General features: G+C 39.9%; 1 protein-coding gene across 2 annotated transcripts in view; it reads left to right on the forward strand.

Moving 5' to 3' along the window:
• The window catches only part of LSAMP (limbic system associated membrane protein), a 651,671-nt gene that overhangs the window by 323,621 nt on the left and 309,389 nt on the right, over positions 1-18,661 (forward strand). For both annotated transcript variants that reach the window (XM_059687782.1, XM_059687783.1), the window contains exon 2: positions 14,143-14,375. In XM_059687782.1, coding sequence (XP_059543765.1) covers positions 14,143-14,375 — 233 coding nt within the window. The remainder of the gene's footprint in view (positions 1-14,142; positions 14,376-18,661) is intronic.

The following is an 18,661-nucleotide window of genomic DNA, read 5'->3' on the forward strand; positions in this document are numbered from 1 at the left end:
GCTTATGTAAGGTTGTTAATCTCCTCTAATCTTCCTTGTAAAATAATATTACATTTCCCACATGATGGACTAGTGAGCTTTGTGGGAGAACAAAAGATACAGACCTGGTTTGCTTTTGTTGTTGGGTTGTTAATTTTTGCTAGCATTGCCTGAGGCAGATTTGCCTCTAACATCAGCCTCTCAGAAACTCACTTTGGAAAATGTTTTCTACTTATTTGTTGCCTGAGGCTAACAGGCTGAGCTATTTTGCATTGAATATGTATCTTTTGATCTTGCTTTATTTTCCTCCTGCCATTTTGTTGCTGCTAAGGACTAATGATTAGGGGAAATCTGTAAGTGAAAACTGCCAAAGGGTTTGGAAATGATCAGATTGGAGTCACTGGCTGTGCGAACACTGAGTTCTTTTGGGGCCACAGATGCCCTGTGTAGATCTCAGTGAGTAGGAACAAAATCAGTGTAGGCTCACTTAGCGAAAGCATCTACATCATAAACCATACATCCTTTGCCCTCTTGTGATCGAATTCTCTTCTCTATGGACAGATTTTCTCAAGTTCCTATTTGGTTTACCTCCGTCTCAGTAATCTGTGAGCCAGGTGTTATATAGAGGTAGAGTGGTCCATAGAAAGTGTGCATTTATAGTTACTTTCATTGTTAGAGAAAACTTTTTATTGAATACCGCAGGATTTTCATGCACTTAAATCATTTCTGCACTGATATACTTAGAACAGGGAAATCAGGGACTCTGACTTAATTTTATAGTCTAGCAGAGGCATACTTGTAATGAGAAGCATCATGTTGCATGGCACTAGGTCTTATCCAGATAGGAGAATGTTTGTAGAAATTAAGGGATCCACATTACATGAGAGTAAAAGGAAAAGACATATAAATTAGCAGTTTTCTTAAAGTGATTCATGTTCTCAATACAGACTGTGACCAAAAAAAAGAGATGGAATGAGAAGTGACACAGAAATATGAATAAAATTATGATTTATACCATGTCTATTAGATCACAATATTCTAGTCTCAAGACAGAATAAATGTGGTGATTGATACAGTAAAGAAATGGAATATTCTGCTTCTGAATAAGGCCATTTACATCATTATTCTTAATATTCAAATATAAGAATATACCATTAAGAAATAAAATTCAGCCCAGTCGATGTGGCTCAGTGGTTGTGCATTGACCCATGAACCAATAGATTGCTAGTTCAGTCCTTGGTCAGGGCACATGCTGGGGTTGCAAGCATGATCCTCACTAGGGGGCAGCCGATCAATGATGTTTCTCATTGATGCTTCTATTTCTCTATCCCTCTCCCTTCCTCTCATTCTAAAAATAAATAAATAAATAAAAAATAAAACCAATAAACACATTAAAAAAAGAAACAAAATTTAACTGATTAAATAGAAAGATCAAATTTGCTTTATTCAACTACTCATGAGTTGGGCAGCATCCCATCAGGTACGATATCTAGAAACTTTACAAAATGAAAAGTTTTTTATAGGCCAAGAAGGACAAGGGCAAATAAATTGTAGATTGCCTCATCTTTTGGGGGGTGTTGGAAGAGGTCTATCAAGTAGATTACTTCACTATTACTGATCAGGGAATTCCAGATTGACTGGGTTTAGGTTATATTCCTGGGAGAGATGGTACCCCAATAAGGTTAGGAATTAAGTCGGGGTTTGGTGACATGAATTAGCACAAGTGACTCCATTTTAGGCCTACTTTGTTAACAATACCATGATGAACTATAACAGTTACTTCATTTAGCAAAGTTCTTTTGAAGAACACTGTGACTGAGGTAACAATAGGAACTTTAGAAAACCTACCCAAAGAGGGAAAGAAAGAAAAAGACATATGCCCTAACTGGTTTTGATCAGTGGATAGAGCATCGGCCTGCGGACTGAAAGATCCCAGGTTCGATTCCGGTCAAGGGCATGTACCTTGGTTGCGGGCACATCCCCAGTGGGAGGTGTGCAGGAGGCAGCTGATCGATGTTTCTCTCTCTCATCAATGTTTCTAACTCTCTATCCCTCTCCCTTCATCTCTGTAAAAAATCAATAAAATATATTTTAAAAAAAGAACAAGACATAAGAAGCAACAATATGTTATTATCCATCTGACGGAGATAAGCTCAACTATAAATATTAAAAATATTTTCTTTCATGCTTCTCCTTCCCTCAGTCTGTATTTTTGGGAAGTTTTGCTTTGCCATGATTACTGATTTGGACACTGTTATTCAGAATGAGGAAATTGCATCTTATAATATTAGAGAAAAGAAATGTGGAACAAACTTGCCAGTAGTAAAGACTGAACAAGTCTTATTCAAATAACCATAGTGCCCATATGATTGGCTACCTCCTGCAGACCCCCTACTGAGGATCTAGCTCGTTATCTGGGCATATTCCCTGACTAGAAATCCAACCATGACCTCCTGGTTCATAGGTCAATGCTCAACCACTGAGCCACACAAGCTGGGCCTTAGCCCTTTTGAAAGCTAGCCCTAGCAGGCAGTCTTATTACCTAGTATTTACTCACTAAACAATTCAGAGAAGTAGGGGAACAAGTTCAAAACAATGCTTTATTAATCTCTCCTTAGATTTAGCTCTTTCCCTATCTCTGCCTATTTAATTCATTTAACAGTCATAATTTGAGGTGCTGAGAAAGTATATGCCTCTCCTGTAATACAATCTCAAAGTTAGAGTGCCCCAGGAAACACAGAGGGTGGCGAAGTGGAATACAAATTCTCTCAAACTAAAGAGGTAGTACATTTGAATCATAAGGGTCTTCCTAGAATGGAGTATGACCTTCACCTTAAAGCATATGCAACTCCCTTTTTAACTCAACCTGACTGTGAAATTTCAGAGTTAAATTATGTAGTGGATGTAGTAGTACAAGAGGTGATGATGGCCTTTGACTTTCTCTCTCTCCCAAATCCTGACACCAGTTACTCCTTATCACCTGCATTGCTCCCCCACCCCCTGCCAGGGTCTGTGCTTTATGTAAATTATGGATTATATCTACGGTGTCATTCTCCAGTTTGAGTGTGCGAGTTCCTTACAAGAGCGCACCCAGATGGGCTCTCTCTTCAAACTCATCAGCTCTTGAGGCGTTCATGCCCATTCTCTCAGTAACTTCCGAAGCTCCATTTTATCATCTGATTCCAAGTCCTACTCATGACCTGATTGTTGATCTGTTCAAGAACTATAAGTCTTCAAAGAAATGTTTATATGAGGAAATAAAGTGATCGGGAGAAAATGAAGGAAAAAAAAACACAACACTAGGTTGTCACATATGTGTGAAGGCCCCTTACACCAATGCTCTTTGGGAGAAAGCAGTGGAGGAAAGGATAGCTTTGAGTATAAGAAACGTAGGAGGTGAGGTGAGGTGGAAAGTGAGTAACGAAAAAACAAACATGGACATCATAAAAATTACTAGGATTATAATTCTTCATGTGAGAAGTGTCCTTGTGATTCATAAGCATGTGTCAGTGATATATTGGTTTCTTGTCAGCTGGAGGAAGGGACTGCTACATTTCCTTTGCCTAAGATAGATCTGTTTGATATGTGCTCCTTCAATTTGCAGCTACCAGAGTCCCCTATTTCATATTTGTCTCTACAAAGTACATTAAAAATTGAAGACTTTTTTACTCTTTATATTTATCTGCCTGTATTTCTTTTACCTCTGCCTCTTGCTGTGAAGGCAAACTAGACTGCAGAGCCCTTTTCTAAAGGTAGTCCTGATAGACAATCTGATTACCTATTATTTACTTAGTTACTATATAGTAACTCTGTTGTTTCATACATGCTATATCTATTAATTGTCATGTATAGAGGGCATAATTTGATCCACATTGTATCTAAATGCTCCAATGATAACAATTTACATAATGCTGTTTATGATAAGACGAGTAAGTAAGGGGTTGGGTTTTCAAGTGAAACTTATAGAAAGAATCCTGACTTTATAACCATGCCTCATACAACAAGAATGCTTATCCTAAGTGCATTATAATTGATTTCTTCTTACTTCTGGAATAAGATAAAGAGTAAACCCTACATGATATAGAGCATATTTTCTTTCCTTCTAGGACTTAGCATATTTTTTATATTTACTTTGTAATGACTCAGAAGGTAACAACATTTTCTTTATATAGCTATGGAGTTGTTTTTTATTGCAAAGGAAGTGAAATGTTTAAATAGAAATTTGAGGCACGATTCCAAGATTATTTTTACTTTTTCAAAGGTAAAACTCAAGGCAATTCCCCCCCCCCCATTGTAAGTGAAAGAGATTTTTCACACAGAACAGTGACTCATAACAAGAATAATAATTAAAAAAGGCAAGATTTAAAATTGTTTCTCATCCTCCTCCACTGAGAGAACCCGTAGTTCAAAGGAGAGGGAAGGGTTATAGTTTCTTGCTACTACAGAGAGAGTGTAATTGCCTCTCACACATTGAGGAGGAGAAGGACTAAACATATTCTTGCAACATGAAGGTCCACAAAGCATAGAGCATGCCTCATTTAATCAAGGAGGAACCCCAATTCTGCCAAACATATCTCAGCAGATCCCAAAATACAGCATGGACCAGCTGTTGTGGGCTGCCCCGAAGAGAGATCCTGATGTGTGTTCTAACTGGATCTGATTAAAAGTGGTGAGGCATTTCAGGTTTGGGCTGCCTATGCACGGGTATTCCAAAGCCCTTTAAAAATGTTCCAGAGATGGCATCAGAGCCTCAATTTACATGGCTGCACTAGCATCACACTGCATCATTCTGCTTTTGATGTAATGTTCATGGGCTTTAGGGGACCAGTTGCTGACCAGATGCAAGAAAACATAGGGCCCTAAATGGAGGTTTCACTGGAGGTGCCTACTAATAAGAGAGGAATTGGAATAAACAACAAAATCTAGAGATTGCTGGATTTAGCCACCAAAATGGGATTTCTACAGAATGATTGTCCATGACTCAAATTATTAAAAGTGACCAGCACAAAAATTTATTAGACTCTTTGAAGCTCACTGGGTGCTCTACATTTAATCCATTTAATAATCACAATCATAAAATAAGGTAATTATTATTCCTGTTTTGCTGAGGAAAAACAGAGAAGCTCTTTAGTAATAGTGGACCATTTATGGCTAGGTGCTGCTCTATATGTTTAAAATTAACCCACTTAGACATTACAACATTGAAGTAGATACTGTTGTAATCTTTATTTTACAGATGAGGAATCCTAGGTACAGAGAGGTCAAGCAAATGTCCCAAGATCATAGAATGATCATGTGATGGAGGTAGAAAACAGAGCCCAAACTGTCTCAGCCTGAACCCTTTACCACCCCACCATGCTGTCTTCTTTGCTAGGTAACTTGCCCAAAGCTACAAAACCATGGAGCCTGTGATTTTTCCACCTCATCACTGACAAGAAAATGGGGATCTTGAGTTATGGTGTAATTTAAAAGATGCTGATTCATTTTTCTAAAGTGAACAAGACTCTTGGAAAGACCTCAGGAAAGCTATTTCCAAGCATTTGTAAATGTTCCTGGGATTGATCCTAACTCTAGCTATGACTGAGATAGAAATCAAGTTTTCCCTGGATCTCAGCCTCAACTCTACACTCTTTTTATAATTTCTGTCTTCCTTTTTTTCATTTATTTCTTCTATGTAAATGTAGAGATGATACAGTTGATGTGATGACAAGTGAAGCACAGAGTGTCCTAGAATTGACGGTTTGTCCAGGCATGTTCAACTCTTAAATTTGGTGCTTTTGTTCCTCCTATTCTTACCCTTCACCTCACCTATACCATCTGCATGGAATATATGTTTATGCTTCTTCAAGAAATTGAACCTGAAAATACAGCAATGTATATATCACATATCTATATATGTAAAAATGCATATATGATTGGGCATGGGGCTACCTAGTGATATTAAGAGACAAAAAGCATATTTAGGGAGGCCTTTCCATTGTTCCAGGGCTCACACAGCCTGACTTGGCTTTACTGTTTACCGCTATGGATTCTTTCTTGCTCTTATAGGTGATACGCTATTCTCATAAGTAGTACCCAATCACAGAGAGGGTGTTTTGTCAATATGGCATGCACAAATAACGAATTTAAGGAAACATATAATTGATCAGAAGTCTGGGTAATAATACATTCAGTAGGTGTCATTATACTCTCTAAAGAGATAAACTTTTAGAATGACTTAGAGAAATCACTATTTCTTTTATAATCATTTCTGTATATGAATGTTTTCTTCTTGTCAATAATACTCTACCAGAAGAGAATTTGAGCATAAGCATATATACTTGTTTTACATCTTGTGAAACGTTTCCATGTACATCACCTCCTTTTATTCATAGAACTACCATAAAAGTGGTTCTAAGAGGTTGGGGCAAGTATCATTAGACTCATTTTACTGGTGAAAAAACTAAGATACAGAAAGGTTAAATGAATTACCTGTGTTTCACTAGGAAATATACTGAAAGTCAGAACCAAAATAATCTTCAGGAACTAAACAGTGTGTCTTTTACCATAATACTCCATCAGCAGTGTTCAGATTCCTGAATCATTGTGGCCAGTGATAGAGTCATGCACATCTGGTTCCTGTGGTTCATTACCTCCATGTTCTAACCCTCTCTTGAACTTCCATCACTACTTCATGTGTGTGTATAAACACACGTGCATGCAGGCTCTTGTACATGAATGTGTGTGAAGCAGATACAGTGAGAGGATATGACCCTACCATATACTAGTTGTGGATACTGTCATGGTGTTAATTGGACCAAAATTCAGAATCTAGAAAAATATACCATCATCAAACTAAGATCTGTTTCTGGTTCAAGAGGATGAGACAAAGAAAGCAGGCAGGGTTCAAAGCCAGAAGTCAAGTGTGGAAAGAGGAAGAGACAGGAGCAAGGCAGATAGAGAGCCAAAGCTTTAAAAAAAAAAAAAAATATATATATATATATATATATATATATATATATATATATATATATATATATATATTTAAATATATTTTATTGATTTTTTACAGAGTGTTAGAAACATTGATGAGAGAGATCGATCAGCTGCCTTCTGCACACCCCCCACTTGGGATGTGCCCGCAACCAAGGTACATGCCCCTGATTGGAATCGAACCTGGGATCCTTCAGTCCATAGGCCAACGCTCTATCCACTGAGCCAAACCAGTTCGGCCCAAAGCTTTTTTTTGCAGACAAGGCTTGACAGGTGGCCTGAGGTCAAGTAGAGAATCGCCACAATTTTTTTATTTTCTACTGAGTTTAATCTTAGAACATGGTAACAAAGCAGAGATGATCTAAAATGATTAATTAAAAATTCCTTAAATTTGGTTTTTAACTGATTTGTTATTTTTTAAAAAATATGTTTGCATATGTGTTGTTGGAATTCATTTTACTTAAAATAATATGATAAAGTCAGACTACAGACTTCTGACTCAGGAGAATCTGGGATATTTCCATGATGCTTTATTTTATCCTCTGCTTAGAACTTTTTCTGATTCCATACTTTAATGCTGGGAATTGCTTCCCAGAACAAGTATATTTCCTTCTAGAGTAATGAATTGATTTACTAGGGTGTTTGTACCTTAAAGTTATAAAGCAAACAATATAAAAATAAATGGCCAACACATTCTTGAAGACTTTCTTCCCATCTACATCTTGAATTATTCCACATCTTATAAAAGAGGGAGAATCACAAATGTGAAAAAAATAAACTTATAACCAGAACATCACTATGTCATGAACTTATATATTCAGGGGGTTTGGTGGCAATTTAGTTCTCTGTACATTAAGAAGCATGTGCCTATGAGAAAAGACTGCTGCTCTGTAGTTGTTTGTCCCATGTTTCTGGACATTTAAACAAAGTCTAACTCAGGATTTTTCAACTTTGACCCTGTCAGCATTTTAGATGGAATATGTATTTGTTGTGTGTGGGGCGGGGGGAAAGGGGAGGTTGTCCTTTACATTGTAGGATGTTTACAGTATCCTTGGTCTCCACCCACTAGATGCTAGTAGCAACCTCCCCCCTCCAGTTGTCACAATCCAATAATGTCTCCAGTATTGTCAGATATCATCTGGAAGCACAAATTGCCCCCACTTGATAGCCATTCATCTAACTGTTCATTCTTAATTTAAGAACAAATCTTGCCCTCACCAGTTTGGCTCAGTGGATAGAGCATCGGGCTGCAAACCAAAGGGTCCCCAGGTTCAATTCTGGCCAAGGGCCCATATCCGATTGCAGGCTAGATCTCCAGTGCGGGGGGTGCAGGAGGCAGCCGATCAATGATTCTCTCTCATCATTGATGTTTCTATCTCTCTCTCCCTCTCCCTTCCTCTCTGAAATCTACAAAAATATATTTTTTAAAAAAGAAACAAATCTCCCTATCTGGCCAGTTCCTCTTTCCTCAGTCCTTACATTTAAAAAATTAGGAGAGTAGATAACTACTGAGAGCTTAAATAAAATGTAATTTATTTGTTATCAATGTTATTATGTACTCTTGAGAAATAGTAGAAAGTTTAAGTTTGGATAAATTATAAATTGGTATGTTCTTGGTAACCAATAATGCTTGTTAAAAAGTGAAGATGTTTCTAGTAGCAATGAACAGGCTTAATATCTAGTAGATGTGTATCACTTACATCATGGATATACTGTCAGTAAATATGCTATTGAGCAATCAATAATTGGTACAAGTGGAATTTAGCATTTCATTTCTGCTTTCAATTAGATTCATTGTTTTGGAAACATAATCCCCAGACTTATACAGTAAAAGTGGAATTATTAGTGTACCTGTTTGTATAAGGTACAAAATATACTTGGTGTAAAATGTTCACAGAGATCCAATGCTTGAGATTTTTATGGGTGTATTGATATTTTGTGACAGTTTTATGAACTTAGATATACTGAACAGGGAAGATAGAAGTTTGTTTGCTTGCCTTTCTGGTTATTTTTTAAGCTGGTTTTTATAATATTATTGATTCATAGTTATGATAAGTAACCCACCTGATATTTTTGCTTTCAAGGTTAAAATGGGCCATCCACTAAATGTTCATCTAGTGCTTTATGCTTCTTTTTGTTGTTTTTCACATACAATATAGATTATTTAATTCCCAGGGGTGATTTTCTATCATATTGGAGTCAGTGCATTTTTTCTCTTTTGCTTTAATTTTAATACCACACGCAATAATTCTCTTTAAATGCCCCTTTGTATCTGATCATTTTATTTATTTCTTAAGAAAACTTAAAATAGTTATCCATCTATTCTGTGCCTATTAGATAATCCTATATAATAAAGAGGCAATATGCAAATTAACCCTTAAACCCTCACAAGATGGCTGCCTATGACCAGGCCAGCAGGGTTGTTAGTGAGGGACGACCAAACGACTGAACAGCAGGCTGTGTGGGGTGACCAGGCCAGCAGGGGGGTTAGTGAGGGATAACCAAACGACTGAAGAGCAGGCTGCATGGAGCGACCAGGCCAGTGGGAGGGCCCTGAGGGGCAACCAGGCCAGCAGGGGGTCAGTGGGAGTGACCAAGTCAGCAGGGGGGGTGCAGTTAGGGGTGACCAAGCTGGCAGAGGGGGGCAGTTGGGGGCAACTAGGCTGGCAGGGGGGGGCAGTAAGGGGTGACCAGGCCAGTGGTGGGGCAGTTAGGAGCGACCAGGTCAGTAGGAAGGGGGCAGTTGGGGATGACCTGGCTGGCAGTGGTGGGTTGTTAGGGGTAAACAGGCCGGCGGTGGAGCAGTTAGGGGTGATCAGGCTGGCAGGGGGGCACAGTTGGGGTGACCAGGCAGGCAGGCAGGTGAGTGATTAGGAGCCAGCAGTCCAGGATTGTGAGAGGGATGTCTGACTGTGAGTTTAGGCCCGATCCTGTAGTCAGACATCCCCTGAGGGGTCCTGGATTGGAGAGGGTGAAGGCTGGGCTGAGGGGACCCCCCTGCCACCCGTGCACAAATTTTGTGTACTGGGCCTCTAGTTAACAAATATTTGAAAATTGACTTAATAGCAATTTATTTTATTAAATTCAGTTTATTTATTCCACACTTCAGTGAGTACTTAACTGTGTACATCAAGCATGTCAAACTCAAAGGCTAACATGGGCCAAATAAACAAGGCATGTGGCCTGCAGGCTGCAAGTTTGACATGTTTGGTGTACATGATGGGTTTATGCTGCTAGGCACTGTTAGGGCTACATAGGTGAATTCCAAGAGGCTCAACTGTCATTAATAATTTCATAAGGAAAGATTAGTACAAATAACCTAATGTAATGTGGATTATAATGAGTTCATAAGAAAAAGCCAAGTAAAAGGATGGGATCCTGATGAGAGAAGATCTCCTGGAGAGGTGGCACTCTGTGCTATGCCCATGTCTTCAGCCGCCTGCCAGAACTCCCACCTAGAGTGGAGGGATGGTCTTTGTCCCTCTCCTCTTGGCAGCAATACCTGCTCTCTTTAGGGTGCTATCCTTTCTAAATCCTGGAATGAGTTGCAACATTTTGAGCTCCTGGAAGAAACGTTCTATTAAAACCAAACAACACATAGCATTGACATGTTTTTAAAATATATCTCTTTACACTTTTCCTGATTTAGTGAAGGATGATTTTGAAGATAAAGTCATTAGTTACCCAATTGTTGTTTTTTGTTGTTGTTGTTGTTGTTTTTAAAATATATTTTTATTGATTTCATAGAGGAAGGGAGAGGGAGAGATAGAACATCAATGATGAGAGAAAATCATTGATCAGCTGCCTCCTGCATGACCCCTCCTGGGGATCCAGCCCACAACCCAGGCATGTGCCCTGACCAGGAATCGAACCATGACCTCCTGGCTTATAGGTTGACGCTCAACCACTGAGCTACGCAAGCCGGGCTAGGTACCCAGTTTTGAAGTAGATTGTCTGGCACTAGAGCAGCATCGAGTGCAGGATAATATATTATTACTGTATCATGATGGCATAGCATGAGAATTTTCATTTGCTCTACAGGTATGCCAAATGCACAGTTGAGCCAACTCATCTCCTGATGCAAGCTTATTATGCTTATCAGCCAGTCAGTGCATGCTGGGAACCTGGGTCTGCATTAATCAGCATTTCCTCATTTCTAAATAGCCATGCATTCTGTGCCTACCCTGTGTTACTGGTTATTTTTATTTAACAAACAAAGTCTACAAACTGAGACTATTATGTTGACTCTTACCATATTTTTTCTTACATCCACTCCTTATGGTTTAAAAAAGTTGCTACCTTATATCAAGATTCTAAAATTAATTAGTCCTGAAATTGAAATAAACACATTCATTTGCTTATTTTTCAGTATGAAAGTTTAAGTCAATTTTAGAAAGATGATTTTCTAGTTTATAGTCAATGCATTCACTTTGGAACTATCGATTATTAAAAAAAAAAAAGAACCCTTAAATATCTGGAACAGTGGTTTTCTTTTAAGAAATACTACATTGTGCTCTGGTGCTTGGAGTTGGCTATTTATATTTAATTAGTAAAAGGAATGAATGTATGTATAAATGTTTGAATTCTAATACACCTTTCACTTATTTCAATGTAAAAAATAAATTTAAAAAATTAAATATGAATGAAACACAATGTAAAAATAAGATGTTATGTAGATTGTCATAGCAAAATTCCCATATAATATATTGTTTCAAGAAGATGCATTTTTATGGGTCTGGCAATTTTGCTGAAATAGTCAATTACTCCTTTAGGTACGATAGATCTGTCTCCTCTCAGAGAATAATTTGGAGTAATTATATGTATGGTAATTTCAACTTTTCCATGGACAAAAATTGCTAAAATATCCAAAGGACACTAAAGACCTGATTTAGATACTCTATCTTATGCTGATAAGAAAATTCACCCAATTCATTTGTGGATGCTATAGAGCTCAGGTTGGGGTCAGGGTGGGGTGAAATATATAGGGTGGGACAAAAGTAAGTTTACAGTTGTTTGTCTGGAAAATAATAAAATAAGTAATAATGCAAAAATAAACTCTGTGTTTTTGATACAATGGTAAACCTATTTTTGTACCTATAAGTCTTGTGTCTACATTGTGATACTGTTAATTCACATGACAGGCATTTGCCAAATTTTACTGTTTTACACCAGATTAGTTTTGGGAGATACCTTAATGAATTAGGCAAAATCTCAGTCTTTATTTGACTGATGGGCCAATTTTGTGTATAATGCATTATATGCTATCTTTTTATCCAAAATGAACATATTAGGACCATGTGCTGGCCTAAACAGCATTCAAAGTCCATCTCTATGATATCTGCTTGCTTCTGTGTTGAGCTGTGTAGATGAGAAAACTAGAAGGAGAAATGTGATAGAAAATTTAAAACACATTTATAGAGGTACATTTCCATTCTTCTCAGTCAAAAGTAAAAACACAGTAACTCTGCATGAACAACTTCACTTATGATCTAGAAGATAGCAAACAGCTTGTTAATTAATTAAAAAATGATTCTAAGTTGAGACGTGCCGCAAACATCAACAAGGACAGAGAAATGATGCCATTAAAGGAAAGAAGAGAAAAAGTAAAATTGAGTCTGGAAAGAAGCAGCAAGTATCCATGAAGTTAGCCCTGCACTCCCTCTTTCAGAAGTGTTAATTATCAAATGTATCTAATTAATCCCAGTAATATCTGTATGGTAGAGAAACACATATTGAGTAATGGAGATACTAAATGATACCTTCATTTGCCTGTCTTTAGGAAAATAAATAGATTGAGAAGAAAAGAAAGACCTGCATATCAAGGCACCCAACTAATTAAATAAGATAATCATGCTAAATAAAATACATAATTCAACAAAAATTAATGGGGTGAGGAGATCTGCACAATAGGAATTTTTAAAAGACTCAGCCTTTCTCCTTATGAAAGATACAAATCAGCCTCTGTATCCCTTCTGTGGACAGCCTGTGGGTAGGACATCAATTTCCTGTCTATGCATGGGTGTGGAATCTCTATGCCTGGCTGTTATGACCTGAGAGGAAACCTGGGTTTGACACAGTTTGGAAAATATAAGGGAATATGGTGTTTTGGTTGTTTTGCTGTCATATTCCTGGCTCCTTCTGTCCATCCCTCAAGCCCCAGAGTGCTGAGCAGCTGGCTCTGCAGCTGTAAGAAAGTCTGGGACAATCTTCCTATGGGGTACACATAAATCTTGCCAAAGTGAAACAGAAAACTTTTTGCTTGTTTTTGTGTGTGTGTGTGTGTGTGTGTGTGTGTTTCATTTCCAGGTTCTTGATATAATTGAAAAAACTGTATCATGTAAAGTATTTTCCCCTTCTTCAGTGGTCTGTGTTCTTTGCCCTTTTCTTTCAAGTTTCAGGGAGAGACTTTTAGGTTTCTAAAATAATAATTTCAATAAACATTTTTCTTTCATCATCCTTGCAATAGAAACTGTAAAATTGGTTTCTTCACCTCCCACAAAAGAGTGAATTCATACTAATGGGCTCAGAAATGCTGGTAGCAAACTGTCTTGCCAGCTACAACCTGCTGCCCTCAGCAGCTGGAACCATACATAGGCAAGATGATGCTAGTTAACTCTGATGACCTTGACCCAACACCTATCTACCTACTTGGACTTGCTCACACATGCCTCACTCCTGAGAGTAGGCATTCCAAACTCATACAGATCAAATGCAAACTCTGAAATCTGGTCTAATTCCTACCATGGTGGGGCATAACTTAAATATACCATCGCACAAGAAAATAGCTATGAAAGAATAAGTACAATTCAAAACTGGGGAAATGTGCCACATTATCAATCATCTGATTCTCAAAATTACTTAAACAGATGGAGTTCTGTGTGAATGACCTTTTCCTAGATAAGAAGATAATCCAGTGGGAAATCAATACCCATTTAACTTTGCCTGCATTACTCATACTCGGATTGTTTATTGCTGAATTTAGTCTAATGTAATGATATCTATCCATTGAATGGTAATTAGATCTTCAAGAAGAACTAGTGATGATATTTAAGACTCTAAGAAAGAACATGGCAATGGTTCATCCTGCATTAAATATTTTCCTTGACTGGTCTTGTTGAGTCTAATCATGTGAAGAATGAATGCAGATGCAGGCATGGCTAAAGCTCTAATGTTGTTATTCTGCTCTGCCAGGTGCATTGTAGAAGACAAGAACTCAAAAGTGGCCTGGCTGAACCGTTCTGGCATCATTTTTGCTGGGCATGACAAGTGGTCTCTGGACCCCCGGGTGGAGCTGGAGAAACGCCATTCTCTGGAATACAGTCTTCGAATCCAGAAGGTGGATGTCTATGATGAGGGTTCCTACACTTGCTCGGTTCAGACACAGCATGAGCCCAAGACCTCCCAAGTTTACTTGATCGTGCAAGGTAAGAAAATGATAGGATAGGTGAGGTGAGGGGCACTGAATAATCATGATGTACAAAATACTTGCATAATACTTTCTAAAAATAAAAAAGAAAGACTTTTAAATGTATTATGGCACTTAAGTATCTGTTTCTTCTCTAAAAGAATAGACTTATAATGAGAAGACTAAGGAGAATATGGAGTTGAGTCTTGTCCCTATGAGCCAGTACTCTTGGTGAGAATCTTTTCTCCTGGCCCTCAGTGTGAAAATACACAGCAAAGGCTACAGCCATTGGAATAAGATGAAACAGGAACACAAGAACACACACACGCTTAGAACCATGTGAAATCCACTTTTTCATGCTGTTGAGCACTGCAAACTTTGCTGAAGGTTTGATTTTTACCTGTCCCCAGCCTAAGTAATATCCCTAACTATCTGTTTTCATGATAGCAAATTTTGTTTGGAAAAATAAAAGTTTCCAGAGGCCTTGACATCCTCTCCGCTGGCCAGCTTTCTATGTAGTTTGTGTCTCCATCTAATGGCAAGTTATTTATGAGCAAATCCAGTGACAAGGTTCTACAAAGTCATTGGGGAAAATCTGCTTCTAGATTGGGGTTTCCAAGGACACATCTGAGTCATGGTTTTATAGGACGGAAACCCTAAATGGCATACACATGCTCCCAAACTATAGCTCTCTAGGGTCCTGTTCCCCATAACTGCAGAATGAGAACAAAGCTGATCAGCTGCACAATTTTATTGCAAGCGAAGTCAAACCACCAGCAATTTCAATCTATCTAACAAGATCTAAACACTAACAAATATCAGGGCTGTGTTCATGTATTCTTGATTTACAATTTTATGTAAATTTAATGCAAATTAGGCATGGCCCTCAGGGCTCCTGTCAAGATTCCAATGCAGTCAGTGGTGTGGCAAAGTTTGACTGTAGCTTCTATTAATGTGTATGGAATTGATTACTGCAGCATTTAAATTATTGCTCTTCGAACTACTCTGATTAATAGGTTGAAACTGGAGTAAAATACATCAGAGGCTGCCTGGTACAGGGGTGGTTTAGTCATGGGACCTCCATCTTGGTCCATTTGCAATGGCTGACAGCTTCATTTTATTGCTTTTAAAAGGCATGTCTACTGACTTGCAAAGTTCCTTTCACAATCAAAGCAGATAATACTTTCCATTTAGTTTAATAGAAAGTACTTGAGGTACAATAATAAGAGACACCAGGGCTTGGATCTCAGGCAGCCCACTAAAAATTTTTAAATATAACTAGAGAATTGTGAATATGTAAATTTACCATTTCCCTCATAAACACACTCTCTCTCTATGACACATGCACACAGACACACACACACACACACATATGCACGCACGCATACACATGCATACTTCAAACCAAAGTTCTACCGCATTGAATAGCAGACAAAGGGGAGGTAACTAGTTTATTTAAGGTCCATTAGAAAGACTAGATGCCTGGTGCATGAAATTCATGCATGGGGCGGTCCCCTCAGCCCAGCCTGCACCCTCTCCAATCTGGGACCCCTCGGGGGATGTCCAACTGCTGGTTTAGGCCTGGTCCTGGGGATTGGGCCTAAACCAGAAGTCGGACATCCGTCTCACAATCCGGGACCACTGGCTCCTAACTGCCAGCCTGGTCGCCCCCAACTGCCCACCCCTGTTGACCTGGTCGCCCCTCACTGCCCCCTCTGCCAGCCTGGTAACCCCCAACTGACCCCCTACTGGCCTGGTTACCCCCAACTGCCCCCACTGCTGGCCTGGTTGCCCCTCACTGCCCCCCTTTGCTGGCTTGGTTGCCCCTCACTGCGCCCCCTGCTGGCCTGGTCACCCCACACAGCCTGCTGTTCAGTCATTTGGTTGTCCCTTCCTAACCTCCCTGCCAGCCTGCTCACCCCACGCAGCCTGCTGTTCGGTTGTTACTATGAGTGCATCCTGACCAATTTGCATGTTACCCTTTTATTAGTATAGATTGCTACACAATCAATATCAATACCTTTACAGGTATGAATATCTGTACTTTAAATGTCATTGGAAAGCCACTAGAGGCCACACTAGAAATTTTATATTACCTTATACTGAATAAAATTGGACAATCTAATTATATCACTTGATTTGTAAATAAAGAAACAGAAGTTCATTAAATGTAGGTTACTTGTTCAAGATCACACAGAGAATTCAGGAGTACCTTGAAGCCAAACCAACCTAGAATCAAATCTGAAGCACTTTCTACTAAATATATATTTTTAAAATTTATTTCAGAGAGGAAGGGAGAGGGAAAGAGAGATAGAAACATCAATGATGAGAGAGAATCATTGATCAGCTGCCTCCTGCACACCCCTCCCCCTCTGGAGATTGAGCCTTCAACCTGGCATGTGCTCTTGACCAGAATTGAACACGGGACCCTTCAGTGCACAGGCCGATGCTGTATTCACTGAGCAAAACCAGCTAGGGCTGAAGCACTTCTACTAGAATGAAAATTTTTATTATGCTAAGTGAAATAACTCAGAGTTTGATAAACAAAATAGATCCAGAGACATAGAAGCATGAAATAGACTGTTGAATCTCAGAGGGAAGGCAGGGGTGAGTGGGTGGGAAGAGATCAACCAAAGAACTTATATGCATATATGCATAACACATGGACACAAACAATAGGGTGGTGAAGGCCTAGGGTGGGGTGTGGGGAGGGGTAGAAGAGATCAATAGGGGGAAAGGGGGATATATGTAATACTTTAAACAATAAAGATTTTAAAAAAAGAAAAAAAATTTGGGACCCAAAACTAAAAAGAGAAAATTTTTATTATTACTTCTAGAACTACCACGTTTATATTTAAGTCTGAGCTCTTAGTGCCAAATGTTCAATGCTCTTTCCTTTATTTCTGATTCAACTATTCACTTTTTAACCCAGAGGGTTAGAGCTAGAACTAGATTAGATTATACTGCACACACCTCCATGCCATGTCAGCACATGTGAAATTAACTTAAATTTAACTTAATATTAAAGGAAGGACATGAACCTACTAAGTGCCAAGTACCATATATTCCTTGTTTTATCCTATCTAATAAAAGAGAAACACGGTAATTGGCGTACGACTGCTACCCTTCCCATTGGCTAATCAGGGAAATATGCAAATTAACTGCCAGCCAAGATGGCGGCCGGCAGCCAGGCAGCTTGAAACTAACATGAGGCTTGCTTGCTTCAGTGATGGAGGACTCCAATGTTCCCCACCTGCCGCTGCACGCCTCTGACCTGCAACTCTAAGCAACTATGTAAAAAATATAGAAGCTAAACAAAACCCCAGAAACCTGCTTTAGTCGCCGGGCTTCAGCCAGCAGGATCGCAACATTGTAAACAAAGGCCAGAAACCACTTTCAGCAGCGGAGGCCTAAGAGCTGGAGCCAAGCCTCAAAGCTAAAGCTGGCCCAGAATAAAAAAAGAAAAATAAGAAAAAAAAGGAGCAGTTGGGAGCTTCCGTCACCCGCCAGCCTGAAAACAGCCCTCAGCCCCTCACCCAGACTGGCCAGGCACCCCAGTGGGGACCCCCACCCTGATCCAGGACACACTTCCAGGCAAACCAGCCAGCCCCACCCATGCACCAGGCCTCTATCCTATATACTAAAAGTGCTGGGGTCCAACCCCAGCAGGTCCAGGGGTTCCCAAAGGCATGGAAATACCTCCCAGCACCGGGATCAGCGGAGCCGCGAGGCCTCCTGGCTCCGGGATCAGTGTGACAGGGGCCAGCGCCCAAACCCCCTGATTGCCCTGCGGCTCTGTGTGTGACAGGGGGCGGGGCCACAACCTCCCTATCTGTCCTGCTCTGTTCGTGACAGGGGAAGACGCCCCAACCCCCTGATCGCCCTGCGGCTCTGTGTGTGACAGGGTGCAGCGCCCTAACCTCCCCATCGGCCCTGCCCTGAGTATGAGAGTGGTGGTGCCCCAACCCCCTGATCGGCCCTGCTCTGTGGGTGATAGAGGGTGGTGCCCCAACCCCCTGATGGGCCCTGCTCTGTGTATGACAGGGGGCAACGCCCCAACCCCGTGATTGGCCCTGCTCTGTGCGTGACGGTACAGAGCCCCAACACCCCTGATAGGCCCTACTTTGTGAGTGACAGGGGGCAGTGCCCCAAACCCCTGATTGGCCCTGCTCTGTGCATGACAGGGGGTGGAGCCGCAACCTCTCCATTGACCCTGCCTTGAGTGTGACAGGGTACGGTGCCCCAACCCCCCAATCGGCCCTACCCTGAGCATGACTGAGGGTGGCATCGCAACCTCCCGATCCG

This window comes from Myotis daubentonii, chromosome 3 (assembly GCF_963259705.1).
Source record: "Myotis daubentonii chromosome 3, mMyoDau2.1, whole genome shotgun sequence".
Lineage (NCBI taxonomy): Eukaryota > Metazoa > Chordata > Mammalia > Chiroptera > Vespertilionidae > Myotis > Myotis daubentonii.